Raw genomic sequence first — 20,183 nt, forward strand, 5'->3', positions numbered from 1 at the left:
ACAGAGCAAGACTTCGTCTTTAAAAAAAAAAGAAAATGAAAGAAAATACCACAATTTCTTTGCCTGATGATATACCTGTGGATTGCTTCCAGGTTTGGATGATTTTGAATAAAGCTATTATGAGTATTTTTCGCCTCCTTCTGTGGACATATGTACCCATTTATTGTGCATATATACCTAGTTGTTGAATTTCTAGGTAAGAGAACAGCAAACTAGAGCTCATAGCCCAGCTCCCTTTCTTTTTTTTTGAGAAGGAGTCTCACTCTGTCACCCAGGCTGGAGTGCAGTGGTGTGATCTCAGCTCACTGCAACCTCTGCCTCCCGGGTTCAAGTGATTCTCCTGCCTCAGCCTCCTGAGTAGCTGGGATTACAGGTGCGTGCCACCACGCCTGGGTAATTTTTGTATTTTTAGTAGAGATGGGGTTTCACCATGTTGGTCAGTCTGGTCTTGAACTCCTGACCTCGTGATCTGCCCGCCTCAGTTTCCCAAAGTGTTGGGATTACAGGCATGAGCCACTGCGCCCGGCCCACCTACCTATTTTTATAAACTTTTCTGAATATGGAATATAGACAAGCCTATTTTTTTACATGTCTGTAGTTGCTTCCATGCTACAAGAGCTGAGTGGAATAGTTGCCATAGAAACCATCTGCCCACAAAATGTAAAACATTTACTATCTTTTACAGGAAAGGGTTTGGATAGTTATATGTTTAAGTTCACAAGAAACCACCAAAAACGTTGTCTATAATGATTGTATCTTTTTTCTATCAGCAATGAACAGCATTTCGTCATCAATACTTGGTATTGCCCATCTTTTAAATTGTATCAATTTTGGAGGTTGTGGAATGATAGCTCATTGTGGTTTTAATTTGCAATAGCTAGACTGGCCTTGGCAAGTGGGAAGCCATGCCACCATGTTCATCCGTTCACACGCACATTGTACAAATACTGTTGTCATTTATGACAAAGCCTAGCTAACTCACTGGCTGAGTTAATTTGTTGGCTTGTTTAGGGCAAGTGTGGTGGCTCGCACCTGTAATCTTGCACTTTGTGAGGCCAAGATGGGAGGATTACTCGAGTCCAGGATTTCAAGTAACATGGTGAGACCTCATCTCTACAAAATTAAAAAAATTAGATGGGGCCGGGCACGGTGGCTCATGCCTGTAATCCCAGCACTTTGGGAGGCAGAGGCAGGCAGATCACCTGAGGTCAGGAGCTCAAGACCAGCCTGACCAACATGGAGAAACCCTGTCTCTACTAAAAATACAAAAATTAGCTGGGCTTGGTGGCGAGCACCTGTAATCCCAGCTACTTGGGAGGTTGAGGCAGGAGAATTGCTTGAACCCGGGAGGCAGAGGTTGCAGTGAGCTGAGATCACGCTACTGCACTCCACCCTGAGCAAGAGTGAGACTCCATCTCAAAAAAAAAAAAAATTAGCTGGGTGTGGTGGTGCATGCCTGTGGTTACAGCTACTTAGGTGGCTGAGGCAGGAGGATCGCTTCCATCCAGGAGTTTGAGGCTGCAGTGAGCTATACTCATGCCATTGTACTCTAGCCTGGGTGACACAGTGAGACCTTGTTTCAAAAAAAAAAAAAATTGCTGACTTGTTTGTTCAGTGACTCTTTTATGGTGGATACTTTCTGGTGGACATTAACATGTGATGCAAAAATATTTACACTTCATATCTACTCTAATATGTCCATCCACATACCTCTACCCCAGACCTCCTTGTCTGTGATGCTCCAGTCTTTTTTTCCAGACCCTTGGCCAGATGACCAGGCCACAGCATTGTCCAAGAATCTTTTCTCATCCCGCACCACTTTTCCTGCAGTGTCCTGCTTGCTGCTGTGCCCATCGGGAAGATTTTCTTTCCCCACTGTGTTTCAGGGGCATCTCTGAATGTGGCTGTAATACAGCTGCTGCCCGCTTTTGGCTTACACCAACAAACCAAGCCCACTTGTGTGTAAACCAATTTGTGCTTTTCTTCCATTTTCAGCTTCTTACCTGTTCTGCCCTGCTGGCCCCCTAATAAAATCGGTGAAAGCTAGGGGAGGGGCACTGATACAACTCTGGTGGGTGACATGGGGGCTGGACTGCCTTCTCAAGAAACCTATTCATGCCCTCTGGTCCTGCATGTACTTGATCCTGGATGTACCATTTCCTTCTCACAGTTGACTACTGCTGAACCCACCTGACTTTATTACTTAGTGGGTTTGACAGAATCTACCTCAAAATGGGCAGTGTTCCAGGACCCAGTCACATGTCAAGAGCTATTTCTCAAAGGGTATATATCTGTCTGCTACAAATGGCAGCACGGCCTTGACCTTGCTGAAAACATCTGGGATCTGTTATGATTCTTCTGCTGGAGTTTGCAAGATATTCCATACTGCACCTTTTCTCACCACTGACACCTTCAACACCGTAAGGTCTGCCTACCTGGCTCAAGCAGCAGGACTGATTGTACTGTGGTCTGGACCTGCTGTACTGCTCTTTCCTAACTCTGGCCTCATCAAAAGTGGTAACTTTCTATGTCACCTGGTAAGTGAACCAGAGGAATTTTCCCAGGTGTGAAACGTAGCCTCCAGAGCCCAAAGAGGCCTACCAGCCTCTGGTGCTTCCTTCTTTGTGGAAGGGATGCAAGATGCAAAAAAATATGTAATTTGGGAGGGATATTCTGGAAAGCCTCTGACCTCCTAGGCCCCTAAAAACGTCACAGAAGCAGTCAATCCCTGAATCTTCTACCTCCTGGAACATACGTATCTCACCAAGGCTTCCGGCATACTAACCACTTCTTCCTTATGTGTCCAATTAGCATAATGTCAATGTCACGGATCAGAGTACTGTCCCGATGGGATGCCTGTGTGGTGCCGATCTCTTTGGACTATATGATAGAGGACAGGAGAGTTAACAAAGCTCTGAGGCAAAACTGCAAATGAATACTGGTGTCCATTCCATGTGAATGAGAATTGGTTTAGATGCTGTTTTTAGTTGGAATGGAAAAGAACATATTTTCCAAATCAATGGCTGCATACCAAGTCCCAGAGGCCTCCGTAATCTGCTCCAGCAATGATACCACATCAGACACAGCATCTGCAATCAGCCTGCTATTTATGTTTGTAGGAATCTACAAACTGGGGTTCATCCTATTTCCACAGGGACTAGACTAATGAATATGGAGAGATGACTGGGAATTCTCTAGGTCTTTAATGATGGTACTGATTCCCACCATCTGTTCCAGAATATATTTTTTATTTACCATCTTGGTGGAGACAAGGAAGAAGGCATTTCAGTGATTCCTACTTGGCCTTTCCTATGATAATAGCTCTTACTCTACAGACTGGGCACCCAATGTGAAGGTTATTCCAACTGCCAAATATATTAATTCTTGTTGCTCATTGATACTGTGGAAATGACCACTGAATAGGTCCACAGAATCAAGGAGCCCACTACGAGCCAGCCTTTAGCCAGGACTCCATTTCTCTTTTTTTTTTTTGAGACGGAGTCTTGCTCTGGTGCCCAGGCTGGAGTACAGTGGTGTGACCTCGGCTCACTGCAACCTCTGCCTCCCAGGTTCAAGCGACTCTCCTGCCTCGGCCTCCTGAGTAGCTGGGATTACAGGCACACACCACCATGCCTGGCTAATTTTTGTATTTTTTGTAGAGATGGGGTTTCGCCATGTTGGTCAGGCTGGTCTCGAACTCCTGACCTCATGATCTGCCCGCCTCGGCCTCCCAAAGTGCTGGTATTGCAGGCATGAGCCCCAGTGCCCGGCGTGAGGACTCCATTTTCTACTTGGTTACTATAAGCCCAGAATTTATCAGGAGTGTCATGATGACAGTTTGAGTCTCTGGGAATCGATGTCAGCTCAGACCCTGTATCCAATAGTGCTCGAAACACGTGATTCTTTCCTTTTTCTGGTGTACAGTCACTCAATAAATGGCCATAGGTCCTGCCATACTGTGAAATATGTATTGCCCTTTGTCCCTATTTCCTGGCATACAACTCCTGAAACCCCTAGGATCTCCACCGTGACAGTTTATTGTATGCTAATGAACTGAATGATGGCTGGCCGCTGCTAGGTAGCTCCAGGATGGGGGCTGATCACTGGAAGAACCGAGGCAAGATTACAAGAAGGTTAGGACTTTCGGTCTTTCTTGCTTCAGGTTTGAATTAGCCTAATTGTGCCAACTCCAACAGGGGGACCCAAGAGTTTTCACAGTGACTCAATGGCCACTTAAGTGCCTACGAATTCACGGTTTATTGCAAGAGTTTCACACACCAACCAGCATGCAAATATACTCAACACACACACAGGAAGTAATAAGAGAGAGTGGGAGGAACCACAGCAAGTAGCTCAGGAGACCAGCAAGCTGACTAACAACCCTCGGGGCTGGTTTTTCTCAGAATGCCGCCAGGGTGGGGTCCATTGCGTCATGGAAAAGAGGCCTCAGCATATCGGCAGAGCTTCTGCAGGCATCTTAGCCATGGTCAGTTTCTTTGCAGTTTTTATGGTCCTCCACAGGAGCGTCCCTAGCTGTTAACTCAGCTGTCTTTTAGCTCCGCTCTCTTGTCAGGTCTCAGGGGTGCCTGGCCACAGCAGGCATCTTCACCTCAGAACACCATACATATACTTAGGGGTCAGCAGTTTCATGGTAGGCCGTGTCACCTGTCACAGGTGATTCCATTCTGAGACATTTAGAGTCACAAAACATTATTATAAATCACAGTCCCACCCTGCAACCTCCAGGGAGGGAGGGGGCTGAAGGTTAAGTTGATCATCAATTGCCAATGTTAATCAATCATGTCTACACAAGAAAGCTTTTGTAAAAATACAAGAGGGACAAGGTTTGGGAGCTTTCAGATAGCCAAACATATACGGGCTTATGCATCCATGTGCCTGGAGGGTGGTGCGCCCCAACTCCATGGGGACAGAAGCTCCTGCATTCAGGACCCTTCCAGACTTTGCCCTATGTATCTATTCATCTGTCTGTGTATTTGTATCCTTTAAAATATCCTTTGAAGGCCGGGCGCGTTGGCTCACACCTGTAATCTCAGCCCTCTGGGAGCTTAGGCAGGAGGATTGCTTGAGACCAGAAGTTGGAGACCAGCCTGGCAATGTAGTGAGACCCCATTTAAAAAAAAAAAAAAAAAAATTGGCCGGGCACGGTGGCTCACGCCTGTAATCTCACCACTTCGGGAGGCCAAGGCGGGCGGATCATGAGGTCAAGAGATCGAGACCATCGTGACCAAGATGGTGAAACTCCGTCTCTACTAAAAATACAAAAATTAGCTGTGTGTGGTAGTGGGCGCCTGTAACCCCAGCTACTCAGGAAGCTGAGGCGGGAGAATCGCTTGAACCCAGGAGGCGGAGATTGCAGTGAGCCGAGATGGTGCCACTGCACTCCAGCCTGGTGACAGAGCAAGACTCCATCTCAAAGAAAAAAAAAAAAAAATTAACTGGGCTTAGTGGTGGGACCCTGTGGTTCCAGCTACTTAGAAAGCTGAGGTAGAACAGCAAACTATTGCAAGGACGGAAAACCAAACACCGCATGTTCTCACTCATAGGTGGGAATTGAACAATGAGAACACTTGGAGAGGAAGGGGAACATCACACACCGGGGCCTGTCATGGGGTGGGGGGAGGGGGGAGGGATAGCATCAGGAGATATACCTAATGTAAATGACGAGTTAATGAGTGCAGCACACCAACATGGCACATGTATACGTATGTAACAAACCTGCACGTTGTGCACGTGTACCCTAAAACTTAAAGTATAATAATAAAAATAAATAAAAAATTAAAAAAAGGAAGCTGAGGTGGGAGGTTCCCTTAAGTCCAGGAGGTCAAGGCTGCAATGAGCTGTGATCACACCACTGTGGTCCAACCTGGGTGACAGAAGAAGACTGTCTCAAAAAAAAATAAAATAAAAGGTCCTTTATAATAAACTGGTAAAAGTGTTTCCCGGAGTTCTGGAAGCCACTCTAGCAAATTAATAGAACCTGAGGAGGGAGTTGTGGAAACCCTGATTTTTAGCTGGTGGGTCAAAAGTACAGGCAAAATAACCCAGGGCTTGCAATTGGCATCAGAAGTGCAGAGCGGGTGGGGAGCAGTCTTGGGGAGTGAGCCCTCAACCCGTGGGTGTAATGCCCAACGTTGTTTTTTCCTTATTCACCTGGCCTTGTTTCTCCCTTAGCTAAGAGAACCAGACAAACTCCATCTTGGCTCTTTCATTGGCACCCCTTCCCCAAGGATTTAACTTGTGCAAGCTGACTCCCAACACATCCAAGAATGCAATTAACTGATAAGATACTGTGGCGAGCTATATCTGCAGTCCCCAAGAATTCATCTGATTGATAACGCCCAAAGCCCTGCGTCTATCACCTTGTAATAGTCTTAAAGCCCCTGCACCTGGAACTGTCTACTTTCCTGTAACCATTTATCCCTTTAACTTTTTGACTACTTAACTTCTGTAAAATTGTTTTAACTAGACCCCCCCCCTTCCTAAACCAAGATATAAAAGTTAATCAAGCCCCTTTCTTGGGGCCGAGAGAATTTTGAGCATTAGCCGTCTCTCGGTTGCTGGCTAATAAAGGACTCTGAATTCATCTCAAAGTGTGGCGTTTTTCTTACTCGCTCGGGTACAACATGGGATCTGATGCTGTCTCCAGATAGTGTCTGAATTGAATTGAAGGAACCCATCTGGTGTCCACTGCAGAACTGATAGCTTGCTTGGTATTTGAGGGTGGGGAGAAACATACACATTTGATCACAGCAGTTTTCTGTGTTGATTTTTTTTTTTTTTTTTTTTTGAGACGGAGTCTCGCTCTGTCGCCCAGGCTGGAGTGCAGTGGCGCGATCTCGGCTCACTGCAAGCTCCGCCTCCTGGGTTCATGCCATTCTCCTGCCTCAGCCTCTCCGAGTAGCTGGGACTACAGGCGCCCGCCACCACGCCCAGCTAATTTTTTGTATTTTTAGTAGAGACGGGGTTTCACCGTGGCCTCGATCTCCTGACCTCGTGATCCGCCCGCCTCGGCCTCCCAGAGTGCTGGAATTACAAGCGTGAGCCACCGCGCCCGGCCCCGTGTTGATTGTTGTGGTGTGAAAGAAGTAAAACTTTTCCTCTCAAGTCCCTTTGGGGGAAGAAGAGGAAGAATCTTCACAGGCTCTTCCTCCTGGAGACCAGCCACTTCTTCCGGCAGTGGGCTCCAGATCTAAAAATTGACTCGGTTCTGGAAACCGAGCAAGGAATCGTGGTGTTTTATTGGAGTGACCGCCCTTAGCCTCCTGCCTCTCCACTGTCTGTTGTTGTTGCTGTTGCTTTAGATGTTAAGCAGGACCCATGCTGGCTGCCCCTGTATTTTGCCCCTGCTCCGTTAACCACACCCACAGTCCTGCAAACCAAACTCCTTTGGATGCCCCTCTACCTTGCCAGTTGTTATGGTAATGACAGTCTCCCGGCTTGTGATGCTAAATGCTGCCGCCTGGATTTGTTTCAGGGGACCCATCATTCCCACAGTCCCAGTTCTGGGACCGCTCTCCTACCATCTGTGTTATAAAAGAGAGCCACACTAACGTGCTCGGGGATGCCAGCACCCCTCTGACGGCCTTGATAAAAGATGTATCCTAAGTCCTCCCATGGAAAACAATCCTCTAGCCTGTCTTCTGACCTTATTAAAATACATCCATTCAACACTCTCCTCAACCTCCTTATTCCTTCCTCTGCCGTCTGCCAGGGCCACTCAGGCATCTCTGCTTTGCTTAGAATTGGCTATCATTTCTTCCAGGCTTCTAAGAGCCATCTCAAAGCAAGTGTACATTCCCTGGAGTTCCTACTGGGGGTTAAATACCATGTTCAAGAATCTACCCTCAGGTCAGTGAATTCTTGAGCACCCAGATTTACCGTTTGGCTCTATTGACCAAGCACCTTCAAAATCCAACCCCAGGAGTACTCACCTGGGTCCAGCCTGTCCGTGCCAGCGGATTCTTGCCATTTTTGGTGTGTGTAGTCTCTTCCCCTACTTATCATGTTACCAGATAGAAGGTCCTAAATGTGGCCAGGTGCGGTGGCCCATGCCCGTAATCCCAGCACTTTGGGAGGCCGAGGTGGGTGGATCACCTGAGGTCAGGAGTTCCAGACCAGCCTGGCCAACATGGTGAAACTCCGTCTCTACTAAAAGTACAAAAATTAGCTGGGCATGGTGTTGGGCGCCTGTAATCCTAGCTACTCGGGAGGCTGAGGCAGAAGAATCGCTTGAACCCGGGAGGCGGAGGTTGCAGTGAGCTGAGATCACGCCACTGCACTCCAGCCTGAGTGACAAGAGCAAAACTCCATCTCAAAAAAAAAAAAAAAGTTCTAAATGTGATGTCCAGGTTCTTGGCATATTGGACAAATAGTGGGCACAGATTTATTGAAGACAGTCACAGAGTGGGAGTGGGCTCGAGCAAGCAGTTGCTGAAGAGCCCCCTCAATTAGGGTTTTTTTTTTTTTTTATTAAGCTAGAAAGAACCCAGCAAAACCCCTAGGAAACCCTCAGAGGCCTCCAATTGGCCACACCCCATGAAGGACTGGCCGGCGGCCAGTGGAGGGCTGAAGTGGCTTGTTGTCATGGGAGCGAGGATGTGACCTATATGCTGCACCTGCGGCTCTCCTGCTCATGCGCACTGACTGCACCTGCTGTTCCCCTGCCCATGCGCACTGACTGCACCTGCTGTTCCCCTGCCCGTGCGGACTGACTGCACCTGCTGTTCCCCTGCCCGTGCGGACTGGCAGCACCTGCTGTTCCCCTGCCCGTGCGGACTGGCAGCACCTGCTGTTCCCCTGCCCGTGCGGACTGGCAGCACCTGCTGCTCCCCTGCCCGTGCGGACTGGCTGCACCTGCTGTTCCCCTGCCAGTTCGGACTGGCTGCACCTGCTGTTCCCCTGCCCATGCACACTGGCTGCACTTGCTGAAACCCTGCTAACCCCAATTTCCCTATTCTCCTGCCTCAATCAGGCCCAGCATGTGTTCAGTTGCATTTTAATCCTAGTTCTCAGCCTGGCAAGGAGGAGAGGAGGTGAGGCAACTCCTGAGGGGTCACCTCTTGCCTTGTGAGAGAGGCTTCAGTAGCATCTTCCAGAAAACTGATGTGCTAGCACGAACTAGGGAAGGCTGGGCTACATCTGAAATCCCAGAGGTTCTGGGCTTTTGCAGAGTCAAATATCACTGGTGGAATCCATCTCAGTGCCCCTGCACTATGGTTCAGGATCCCGGATTTCCCCACCAGGGCCCTGCACTTTGTATACCAGACCTGCCTGCACTGGACACTCAAATCTCTTTGAGGCTCTGTAGACTTGCAATTTTTTTTTTTTTTTGAAACAGGGTCTTGCCCTGTCACCCAGGCTGGAGTGCGGTGGTGAGATTACTGCTCACTGCAGCCTTGATCTCCTGGGCTCAAGCTATCCTCCCACCCCAGCCTCCCGAATAGCTGGGACCACAGGTGAGCACCACCATGCCCAGCTAATTTTTTAACTTTTTGTAGAGACAGGAGTCTCTCTGTTGCTCACACTGGTCTCACACTCCTGGGCTCAAGCAGTCCTCCCATCTGAGCCACCCAAGGTACTGGTATTACAGGCATGCGCCATCAAGCCCAGCTTGCAATTAGATTTTTGATCAGCTGTTCAAAACCGAGTCTGTCTTGCCACTGTGGAAGAGAATGCCTGTTTTGTAAGCTGCCCCCAAGGCTCTCCTACTCTCATACTTGGTGATTTACTGCTTGTTAACAGCCCTCAGTCTCTGTTATTCCCCTGCAGGGCCATCAACACAATTTAGTAGGACAGCCCATTCTGCTGTCTCAGTAGGCATTGTTCTCCCATACTGTTAAATGCTTGTGAAATCACACCTGCCACAACATTCCCCTCCAAAAGCATCTTTTCTCAGGTCACCACCAATGACATCTTTAGCAACTGAGCTGCCACCCAGGTCCAGGGACTGTGTCCACCTATCAACCAGGACAGTATTCCCTCATCTGCTGGGTGATGGGTGAGCCAGTTCCAAATCCCCTTCTTACTGCCTCTTTTCTTGGGCCACTTTCAGCACCACTTATGTTAGTCAGGGACTTTTAAGAAAAAGATTCCAAGGTGGGATTAACCATGCCAGACGTTGTCAGGGGGAAAGTCTGTGGGAGAAAATGGTGAGGGAGCCAAGGTGCTGGAGAGTTTTCAAACCATGATGCCAGCTTGAACCTGCGTGAAGGGGAAAGGGAAGGAGCAGTGGGCAGAAGCATTTCTGCTGTGCAGTCTGAGGAAGTTCTGGCAATTGAGAAGTCCTTGAGCCAAAGTCAGCTGTCAGATGAGCGCTGTGTGTCCCAGGAATTTTCACCTTAGTATCCCTGCATGCTCAGTCATCGTCTGGGAGCTGCCTGTGGGAGATGCTTGTGGCTTTGGGGCAAACGTGGCAATAGCTCTCTCTCTTTTTTTTTTTTTTTGAGATCGAGTCCCGCTCTGTCACCCAGGCTAGAGTGCAGTGGCACTATCTTGGCTCACTGCAACCTCCACCTGCCAGGTTCAAGCAATTCTCCTGCCCCAGCCTACTGAGTAGCTGGGATTACAGGTGTGCACCACCATGCCTGGCTGACCTTTTTTTTTTTTTTTGAGACAGAGTCTTGCTCTGCTGTCAGGCTGGAGTGCAGCAGCACTATCTTGGCTCACTGCAACCTCTGCCTCCTGGGTTCAAGAGATTTTCCTGCCCCAGCCTCCCGAGTAGCTGGGACTACAGGCGTGTGCCACCATACCCAGCTAATTTTTGTATTTTTAGTAGAGATGGGGTTTCACCATGTTGGCCAGGATAGTCTCGATCTCTTGACCTTGTGATCCACCTGCCTCAGCCTCCAATAGTGCTGGAATTACAGGCATGAGGCACCATGCCTGGCCACACCCGGCTAATTTTTGTATTTTTAGTAGAGATGGGGTTTCACCATGTTGGCCAGGCTGGTCTTGAATTCCTGACCTCGTGATCTGCCCACCTCGGACTCCCAAAGTGCTGGGATTACAGGTGTGAGCCACCGTGCCTGGCTGGCAATAGCTTTCAAAGCACAGCAGCTGGGGCCCTTGGCCAATGACACGTCCTGTAGTTGGAGGTCTGTATGGCACATTCTCACAGCCACCACCGGCTGAAACATGCCACTCCCTTGTGCTGCCTCCGTCTGTCCATCATGAAACTTACAGGACAGTTGGGAAGCAGAAAAGAAACAAGATCCTTTCCATTAGTGACTGAATGTATGATGAAAATGAGCAGGTTAGTAAGACAAGAGTGACCAGGCATGCGGGGTGGGTCTACTTTAGGTAGGGAAACCCCAGAAGGCCTCTCTGTGTTGTCCCCTGAATGAAGAGGAGTGAGACATAAGGTCTGGAGAAGTTAACGTCGAGGACCAGAAGCAAGTTGGTGTCGCTTGCCTGTGGTTGGTCAAGGGGAGGGAAGCAGGACCTGCGAGGAGGGAGGAATATGGGGACCAGACAGGCAGGTCTCTGAAGGCCAAAGCAGGAGGCCCTCAAAAGGGGTTTTTACCAGAAGGGCAATGTGATCTGACCTGTGTTTCAACGAATGGACTCAGGGAGCCAGAAGAGAGGACTGCTAGCCTCCTGTAGCTTGTGAGAGAGGCTTCGACTGCAGCGGTAGTGGTAGAGATGTAAGAAGTGATTGGTACGGCAGGGCACGGTGGCTTACGCCTGTAATCCCAGCACTTTGGGAGGCTGAGGCGGGTGGATCACAAGGTCAGGAGATCGAGACCATCCTGGCTAACATGGTGAAACCCTGTCTCTACTAAAAATACAAACAATTAGCCAGTGTAGTGGCAGGCGCTTGTAGTACCAGCTACTCAGGAGGCTGAGGCAGAAGAATTGCTTGAACCCGGGAGGTGGAGGCTGCAGTGAGCCGAGATCGTGCCACTGCACTCCAGCCTGGGCGACAGAGCGAGGACGTTTCAAAAAAAAAAAAGAAGTGATTGGATTTTGGATTCTGGATATATTTTAAAGCCAATACTGGCAAGACTTGCTGATGGACAGTGTACAGAAGGTGAAGGAAAGAGAAGGGTCAAGGATACCTGCAAAGTTTTTGAAATCAAAACTAGAGGCTTGCCTAGCACAGTGGCTCACACCTTTAATCCCAGCTACTTGGGGAGTCAGGAAGATTGCTGAAGACCAGCAGCTGGAGTCCAACCTGGGCAATATAGCAAGACCTCGTCTCTAATAAAATGAAGGGAAAAGTGGCCTGGCATGGTGGCACGCGCCTGTAGTCCCAGCTACTTGGGAAGGCTGAGGCAGGAGGATCACTTGAGCCCAGAAATTTCAGGCTTCAATGAGCTATGATGGCACCACTGCATACCACTCCAGCCTGGGTGACAGAGGGAGGACTGTCCCTAAAAAACAAAGAAACAGGCCGGGCACGGTGGCTCACGCCTGTAATCCCAGCACTTTGGGAGGTTGAGGCAGGCGGATCACCTGAGGTCAGGAGTTCGAGACCAGCCTGGCCAACATAGTGGAACCCCATCTCTACTAAAAATACAAAAAATTAGCCAGGCAGGGTGGCACACACCTGTAGTCCCGGCTACTCAGGAGGCTGAAGCAGGAGAATTGTTTGAACCTGGGAGATGGAGGTTGCAGTGAGCCAAGTTAGCACCACTGCACTCCAGCCTGGACGACAGAGCAACACTCTGTCTCAGAAAAAAACAAAAAACAAAAAACAAAAAACCATAAAAAACAAAGAAACAAAAAAATCACAAGAGGCTTCGATATGGGAGGAAGGAGACAATTTGAGGGTCTGGTGGGTGACAGGCAGGGATTCATACTTTGTTTTTAGTTGGTTAGGTTTGCACTCCAGCCTCGGTGACAGAGTGAGACTCTGTTTAAAAAAAAAATGGAATTGAGTGAGTGAATAACATTGTTGGGGTCAGCCAAAGCATGTTGGGGTGGGGTGGGGTGGGGTGGTAGGGCTGGTGGAGATAGGAGGAAGTTAGAAGGATACGTGAGCACTTAAGAAAGTTTGCCAGGACAGTGTGAGGGAATATCTGGAAAGCAAAAGAGATTTAGAATTTTGACAACAGAATTTATTTCACAATTTTATCTGTAGTCAATCTTGGTCTTAATATAAAACTAGTTAAGTTAAAAACAAAATAAAACATTTTTTTTTTTTTTTTTTTTGAGACAGAGTCTCACTCTGTCGCCCAGGCTGGAGTGCAGTGCTACGATCTTGACTCACTGCAACCTCCGCCTCCCAGGTTCAAATGATTCTCCTGCCTCAGCCTCCCAGACAGCTGGGATTACAGGAGCCCGCCACTATGCCTGGCCAATTTTTATATTTTTAGCAGAGACGGGGTTTCACAATATTGGCCAGGCTGGTCTCAAACTCCTGACCTCAGGTGATCCAACCACCTCAGCCTCCCAAAGTGCTAGGGTTACAGGTGTAAGCCATGGCGCCCGGCCTAAACATCTCTTCTTTATGCCTGCCAACACTTCACCAAAATTGGCATCTCTTGGAGGCACTAAGGTGGGGTGAAGGGACTTCTTGATGAGGAAGAGGCCGGAGTATTATAAAATGAAACTCTTTTTTCATTGGCAGAGATTCTGCTTCCATCCCTTTTTATAGTTTATACTTCTTTTACTTAGTGGGCAGAGGGAAACCTCACAGCAAATCATCCTAGAGAAACAAGTCCCGGGTCAGGAAGGAGTGGCTCATGTATTTGTGTCCTCAGACCTTCCTGGCCTTCAAGCTTAGAGCTGCAAACAGGAGTCCAGAGGGGGGATCTAGGACTTACAAAGCAAGAAAAGTGTGAGAAGAACAAAGGTGGGGTAGATTGGGTAGGGGCTGGAGCCATCCTGGCTACTTTCTTTTAGGAAGGTGAAGCCGTGACGTCAGTGCCGTAGACCAATGGGTCAACACCAGCCCCTGTGGTCAATGGACCTTCATCACCAGGGGTTGGGAGGCTGTGCTCCTGAGGAGGTGCTACACCTGGGGCAGGGTTGGAAGCAGGCTGGAAAGGGCCTTGCTCTCATCATCCCTTGTATACTTTCCTATTAATCCACTTCTCTTAGTATGTATACTGGAATTTATTTGCCCAAGTTCCCTCCAAAAAGTAAATCACTAATTCCACAATGTGCACCTTGACGGTAGGCACCTGGGGTAGGCAGTATCCACATTGCCTCCAGGGGTTCCTCCCTCTCCTGACGCTATGGTTGGAAGGTGTCCCCCAAACCGTATATTGGAAACTTAATCTACAATGCAACAGTGTTGAGAAGTGGGACCTTTAAGAGGCAATGGGGTCATGATGGCTCTGCCCTTATGGATGGATTAATGCTATTATTACAAGTGTGGGCCCCCTCTTGCTCTCTCTTCTGTGTCCTCGCATCATGTGATGCCTTTTACCATGTTACGATGCAGCAAGAAGATGCACATCAGATTTGGTCCTTCCATCTTGGACTTCCCAGCCTCCAGAACCATGACCAAATCAACTTCTATTGCTTGTAAGTTATCAAAAAATCTGTGGTATTCTGTGATAACGGCACAGAATGGACTAAAATCTGATATTCAAGCTCTTGTGTAGTCCCCTTCCACAGTGTACCAGGGATGGTCTGTGTGAACCATAAAAAAACAGACACACAATAGTATGTTTCTTCTGTGATTAGGTTATAAAAAATATGACAGCTTTCATCTTGGTCAGTCTCTCTCTCTCTTTTTTTTTTTTGAGATGGAGTCTCGCTCTGTTGCCCAGGCTGGAGTGCAGTGGCACGATCTTGGCTCACTGCAACCTCTGTCTCCCAGGATCAAGCGATTCTTCTGCCTCAGCCTCCCAAGTAGCTGGGACTACAGGCACACACCACCATGCCCGGCTAATTTGTTTGTATTTTTAGTAGAGACGGAGTTTCACCATATTGGCCAGGCTGGTCTCAAACTCCTGACCTTGTGACCCGACCACCTCGGCCTCCCAAAGTGCTGGGATTACAGGTGTGAGCCACTGCTCCCAGCCCTCTCTCTCTTTCTCTCAGATCACTATAGGTAACTAACATAGGCCCTCTTATTTATCTCAGCTCCTACAAGAGTATCTGGCATTTAGCAAATCCTTATCAATGCTGATCAAATGAATGAATGAACAAATGTGGCGACATTTAAGTAAACTAGTAATGCAGTCAGTCTAAGCTAAGAGTTGAGACATTTCATATGTAACTTTAATGTGGTTTATCTTCTCAGGAATTCCTACCAAGTGATAATGTGGCAATGGAGAATAGAATAAAACAAATTATAGAAAGATGATTTAACTTATTGATCTGAGCAAAAACCTAAGATGATTGTAAACAAAATTTTATACAGCACAAAAATGAATCATAAAAAATAAATGACATGCACAAATCTCCAAAGTAAGTTTTTATTACAAAAACCTTTACTACAATTCAGTGTTTTATTAAGACTAAAGTCAGGACCTTGCCAACTTGCTGAGTCATAAGGAAACACATGAGGAAAGTCAACATGGTCTCCAGGCTGACCTGAATTATTCCTTGACTAAGAATTCTAGGGTTATGTGGACTTTTCTGTTAACACCCTGACTTAGTTCCTTTCTTTAGCAGCAAAAAACTCAGCAGAAATAAAAATCTAGGCAGGCTGCTCTACGGAATAAAGTGAACAATAGAAAATATGGATATGAAGTGCAGAAGCAGCAAATTACCACAAGAGGGGACTATACACTCAAGAAAGAACAGTTGGTTAGCGAAGTTTCTCTATTATCAAAAATAAAAAAATAAAAATACTTTAAGAAGTTTATTCCATGCCTTCATCTTTACAGCCCAGCTAAACAATCCCATAAAATGAGAAACTGACTAATGTTTTACAAAGCCCCTCAGTCTCCTTCAAGAGAGTGGAGGATTTATTAAGGATAGGCTATTTTGTTATCTGCAAAGCTCTCCTTTCATCTACCCTAATGTCTCATGATGCTGGATAAAGCCGTTTCCCCAGTACGGTGAGCGTATGCTGGTATGCAGGTGTGAGCCTTCAGGCAGAGTGTGGTGTCACTGTTCTCGTAGGCAACTTGGTGTAGGGAGAAGACCAAAGACCTTCATGTCAGACCAACATGAATTCAAGCTCTGGCTCTGCCATCAGTTAGCCAGGTGACATTTAAGTGATTCGGTTCCCTTCAGTCTCAGTTTACTCATTCACCTATAAGTTGTGAGAATGAAATGAGATATAGATAGAGTGCTTAGCCTAGAGTCTGGCGCTTTGTTAATAATTAAGGGCCATTATTATTGTCTCTTGCTTATTATTTAGTTCTATCATCTGTAGCCACCTAATTCTTAGTCTAGCGATTCTGGAGCAGGAGTCATCAAGATAAAAAATATAAGCAGATTTGTTCTTTTCGTTGGTTTTACATAAAAAAACTTACACAACCTGAGATATGTTGTTCTTTTTGATGATTAAAAAAAACATTTAAGGCCGGGCGCGATGGCTCATGCCTGTATTCCCAGCACTTTGGGAGGCTGAGGTGGGTGGATCACCGGAGGTCAGGAGTTCAAGACCAGTCTGGCCAACATGGTGAAATCCTGTCTCTAATAAAAATACAAAAATTAGCCAGGCGTGGTGGTGCGTGCCTGTAGTCCCAGCTACTTAGGAAGCTGAAGCAGGAGAATCACTTGAACCTGGGAGGCAGAGGTTGCTGTGAGCCGAGATTGCGCCATCGTGCTCCAGCCTGGGTGACAAGAGTGAAACTCCGTCTCAAAAAACAAAAACAAAAAATTTAAAGTGGAAAAGGAATTAAGTGCTACACCAGGAATATGTATGTTACATGAAACCATAAAACACAGATAGTAGAAGCACTGAAAGTCCATTTAATAAACAAAGCAAAGGCATTTTTTTTTAAGATCAAGGGTAAAATAAAATCTTCAATGCAAACACAGGTAGTATTAGTTACAATTGACCCTTGGTTTATAGTTTGAAGGCTTATTCTACTTTACATATATTATGTTAATTCAACTATCTCAAATGTTGACTTTGAGTGGCTAAAATATTCTAAAGGAAACTAGAAAATAAACAGCTCACTATATCTTTCATAAAATAAACAAAAAGTATTTAGAAATTGATGTGCTGCCTGAACTTAAATCACACACGACTCACTTGGTTTGAATAGAAGATGGTGGTTTATATTCTTTGAAGGACCCACACTCTAAGGGAACTTCCCAACATCCATCCCGGAAGTGATGAAAGAATTCTCTAAATTCCATTATTTTCATTTCCCCTGGGCAACAATTAGATTCTCTGGTATCCAGATGATTGACACCTTAGGCGGATTTTATAGAAACCCATACCCATAAGGCAGAGACCAACCACGATGGCCCCAATCACAGGAAGCACAATTGTGTAGTCAGACGAGCACTCATCCACTAAGAGAGAAAACAAATACAATACAGTGGGTAAGGTTTGGTGATGCAGTCCAGAAAGCAGGCTAGAGGGGAAAGAAGATGAGCTTTGGCATCAAACAAAGCTTGACTTTTAACTCCACCATTAATTAGCTTTGTGACCTTGGGCAGGTAATTTACCCTTGCAATTTCCTAATTTATAAAGTAAGCAAATAATATGTAAGACTGTCAGAAGATTAAACAACCATATTTTCTCAGTAATTAACATTCAATAACCAGAATCCTTATTTCCTGAACTGAGTAGGAAGTCACTCCAGGCATACTCCCTGCTAAGTGGGATATGCTTATATAAAAGAGACCAGCCGGGCACAGTGGCTCACGCCTGTAATCCCAGCACTTTGGGAGGCCGAGGCGGGCGGATCATCTGAGGTCGGGAGTTTGAGACCAGCCTAACCAACACGGAGAAACCCCATCTCTACTAAGAATACAAAATTAGCCGGGCGTGGTGGCACATGCCTGTAATCCCAGCTACTCAGGAGGCTGAGGCAGGAGAATCGCTTGAACCCGGGAAGCAGAGGTTACGGTGAGCCGAGATTGCACCACTGCACTCCAGCCTGGGCAACAAGAGCGAAACTCCATCTCAAAAAAAAAAAAAAAAAAAAAAAAAAGACCATTTGTGTGACCAGTGACCAGATTACAGATGATCTCTTGAGAAACGTGATTTTTATCCACTTTATAAAACATTTTTGTCACTCCTAAGGTTCTATTGTATTACTTTTAGCTAATATTAGAAAACAGACCAAATTATTTATGAGAGCTGAAAAGTGAGAGTTTATAAACTTATCAAGACTGTTTTTTCTTTATACCGTTAGAAAACGCTTACTCAATTCATTTAAATGTAATTGATTGGACTAATAAATCTCAACTGAGGAAAGACGGAGGGGTCTGGGGTAAAAGGGGAAGTTGATAGAATACTCTAATGAGACTGGGAGAAAAGAGCAAATAAATGAAGAACCATGTCTTAGTCATTATAGCTAAAAAGATACGTGTGTGAGGTCACTGTATGAACTAACACCGAAATTATGTCCTGAACCAAGGATCACCATCAACCCAATTCAGTGTACCTGAGATCTGAGAAAAAAAGGATCAGAAGAGGACAGAGAAGACAGAATGGCAATTAATTAGAGATTCCAGGAAAAAGAAAATTTGGACAAGAAAGAAACTGTGCTTGTAGTATACTATTTGGCTTGACAGCAGACAAAAAAAAAATTTATACAACTATAATAATGTGTGCCTGAATACCTTACTGATTTAACCAAAAATAGTTGTGTAACCACAAATCTTTATGTGCTATAGCAGGAAGTCTAAAACGGATCAATTGGGAACTATCACGATAAGCTTTTTATTTTTTAGAGTTATGAAGACAGCAATCAGAAGAAATTGTTAAAATTAGTTAAAAGTATCTTGTATCTTGGGGCAGCGAGGCAGAGAAACAGAGAAATGTTGCTTTCCATGATAAGACCTTTGGAGTACACGAAACTTTGTTACTTATATATGTTTCTCTTTTTTTGCAGCCTGGAACTCCTGAATTCAAACCATCCTCCCACCTTGTCCTCCTGAGTAGTTGGGACTAGGGGTGTGTGCCACCATGCTGGGTCAATTTTTTATTTTTTACAGATGTGGTCTTGCTATGTGGCCCAGGCTGGTTTCAAACTTCTGGGCCCAAGCAATCCTTGACTTCCCAAAGTGCTGGGATTACAGGTGTGAGCCACCACACCTGGCCTATATTTCTTAAACGAAAAAAGAACTTTGACCAGTTAAGGAATTAAAATGAGGGGGAAAAAATACAAAAAGTTAAAATGTAAAGCACACACTGTTGACCCAATAATTCCATCTCTAGAAAATTATCCCAAAGATATATTCACACAACTATGCAAAGATATATTACAGCACTGTCCATTTTATGAGAGACAATTTAAATATACATAAAAACTAAAATAGTATTCAGACAATAGAAAATAATAGAGCCATTAAAAAGAACGTGGTAGGTCTTAGTATTCTGTAACAGAAGTTCCCTAAGCTCCGTGAAGCATCAAGTGAACCCAAACCCATGTGCTTGTGGGTCCGGTGTGAAAAGATACACCAAAAACTGGCAGGAGGACTGGGAAGGAAGTGCAGGGCAACTTTTACTCTCTCTATAGTTTTGTTAAACTATTAAATTATTTAACATTGTTTAAACATTTCTAAAATGCAAAAGAGTACACAAAGAAAAGACGTGACTGATCCAATCACCCCATTTCTTCTATTGGAATCAACCACTATCAACATTTTTGGGCATGTGGTTCCTCTGTGAATGTGTGTGTGTGTGTGTGTGCACATGTGTGCACGTGTGCAAACTCACGTGCATGCTTAAAGCAAAATCACTCTATTTTAAATAGTCTATGCTCATTATAAATAACTAAAATAATAGAGAATAGCACAAACAAAAAAGTAAAACCAATTACCCCAAGACCATCCACCCAGAAATGTCATTGCTAATATGGAGAAACATTATTTCAGGCATCTTTCTTTGGAACTACAAGGATAGATAGGTTAGAAAAATAAATAGAAATACTTTTATTAAGATAGGATCATACAAGTACTATTTTATTACATTTGTTAATTTTAATTTTACTTGCGTTTAATAGGATAAAAAACTTAAATCAAACTGAAGGAATTATCACACAGCAATGTTTCTTTGTCACAGGAAATATTGGTTCATAAAGGGTCCCTTTAAAGTTCTAAAAAGAGATTATGAAGTATGCATTAAACAA

General features: G+C 45.6%; 1 protein-coding gene across 1 annotated transcript in view; it reads right to left on the reverse strand.

Annotated features, from left to right (window-relative positions):
* Window positions 1–16,822: 16,822 nt before the first annotated feature.
* Window positions 16,823–20,183, reverse strand: part of LAMP3 (lysosomal associated membrane protein 3) — a 39,719-nt gene continuing 36,358 nt past the window's right edge. The window contains exon 6 of the mRNA XM_063621821.1: window positions 16,823–17,394. Within this exon, the coding sequence (XP_063477891.1) occupies window positions 17,261–17,394 (134 nt within the window). The 3' untranslated portion in view covers window positions 16,823–17,260. The remainder of the gene's footprint in view (window positions 17,395–20,183) is intronic.

This window comes from Symphalangus syndactylus, chromosome 17 (genome assembly GCF_028878055.3).
Source record: "Symphalangus syndactylus isolate Jambi chromosome 17, NHGRI_mSymSyn1-v2.1_pri, whole genome shotgun sequence".
NCBI lineage: Eukaryota > Metazoa > Chordata > Mammalia > Primates > Hylobatidae > Symphalangus > Symphalangus syndactylus.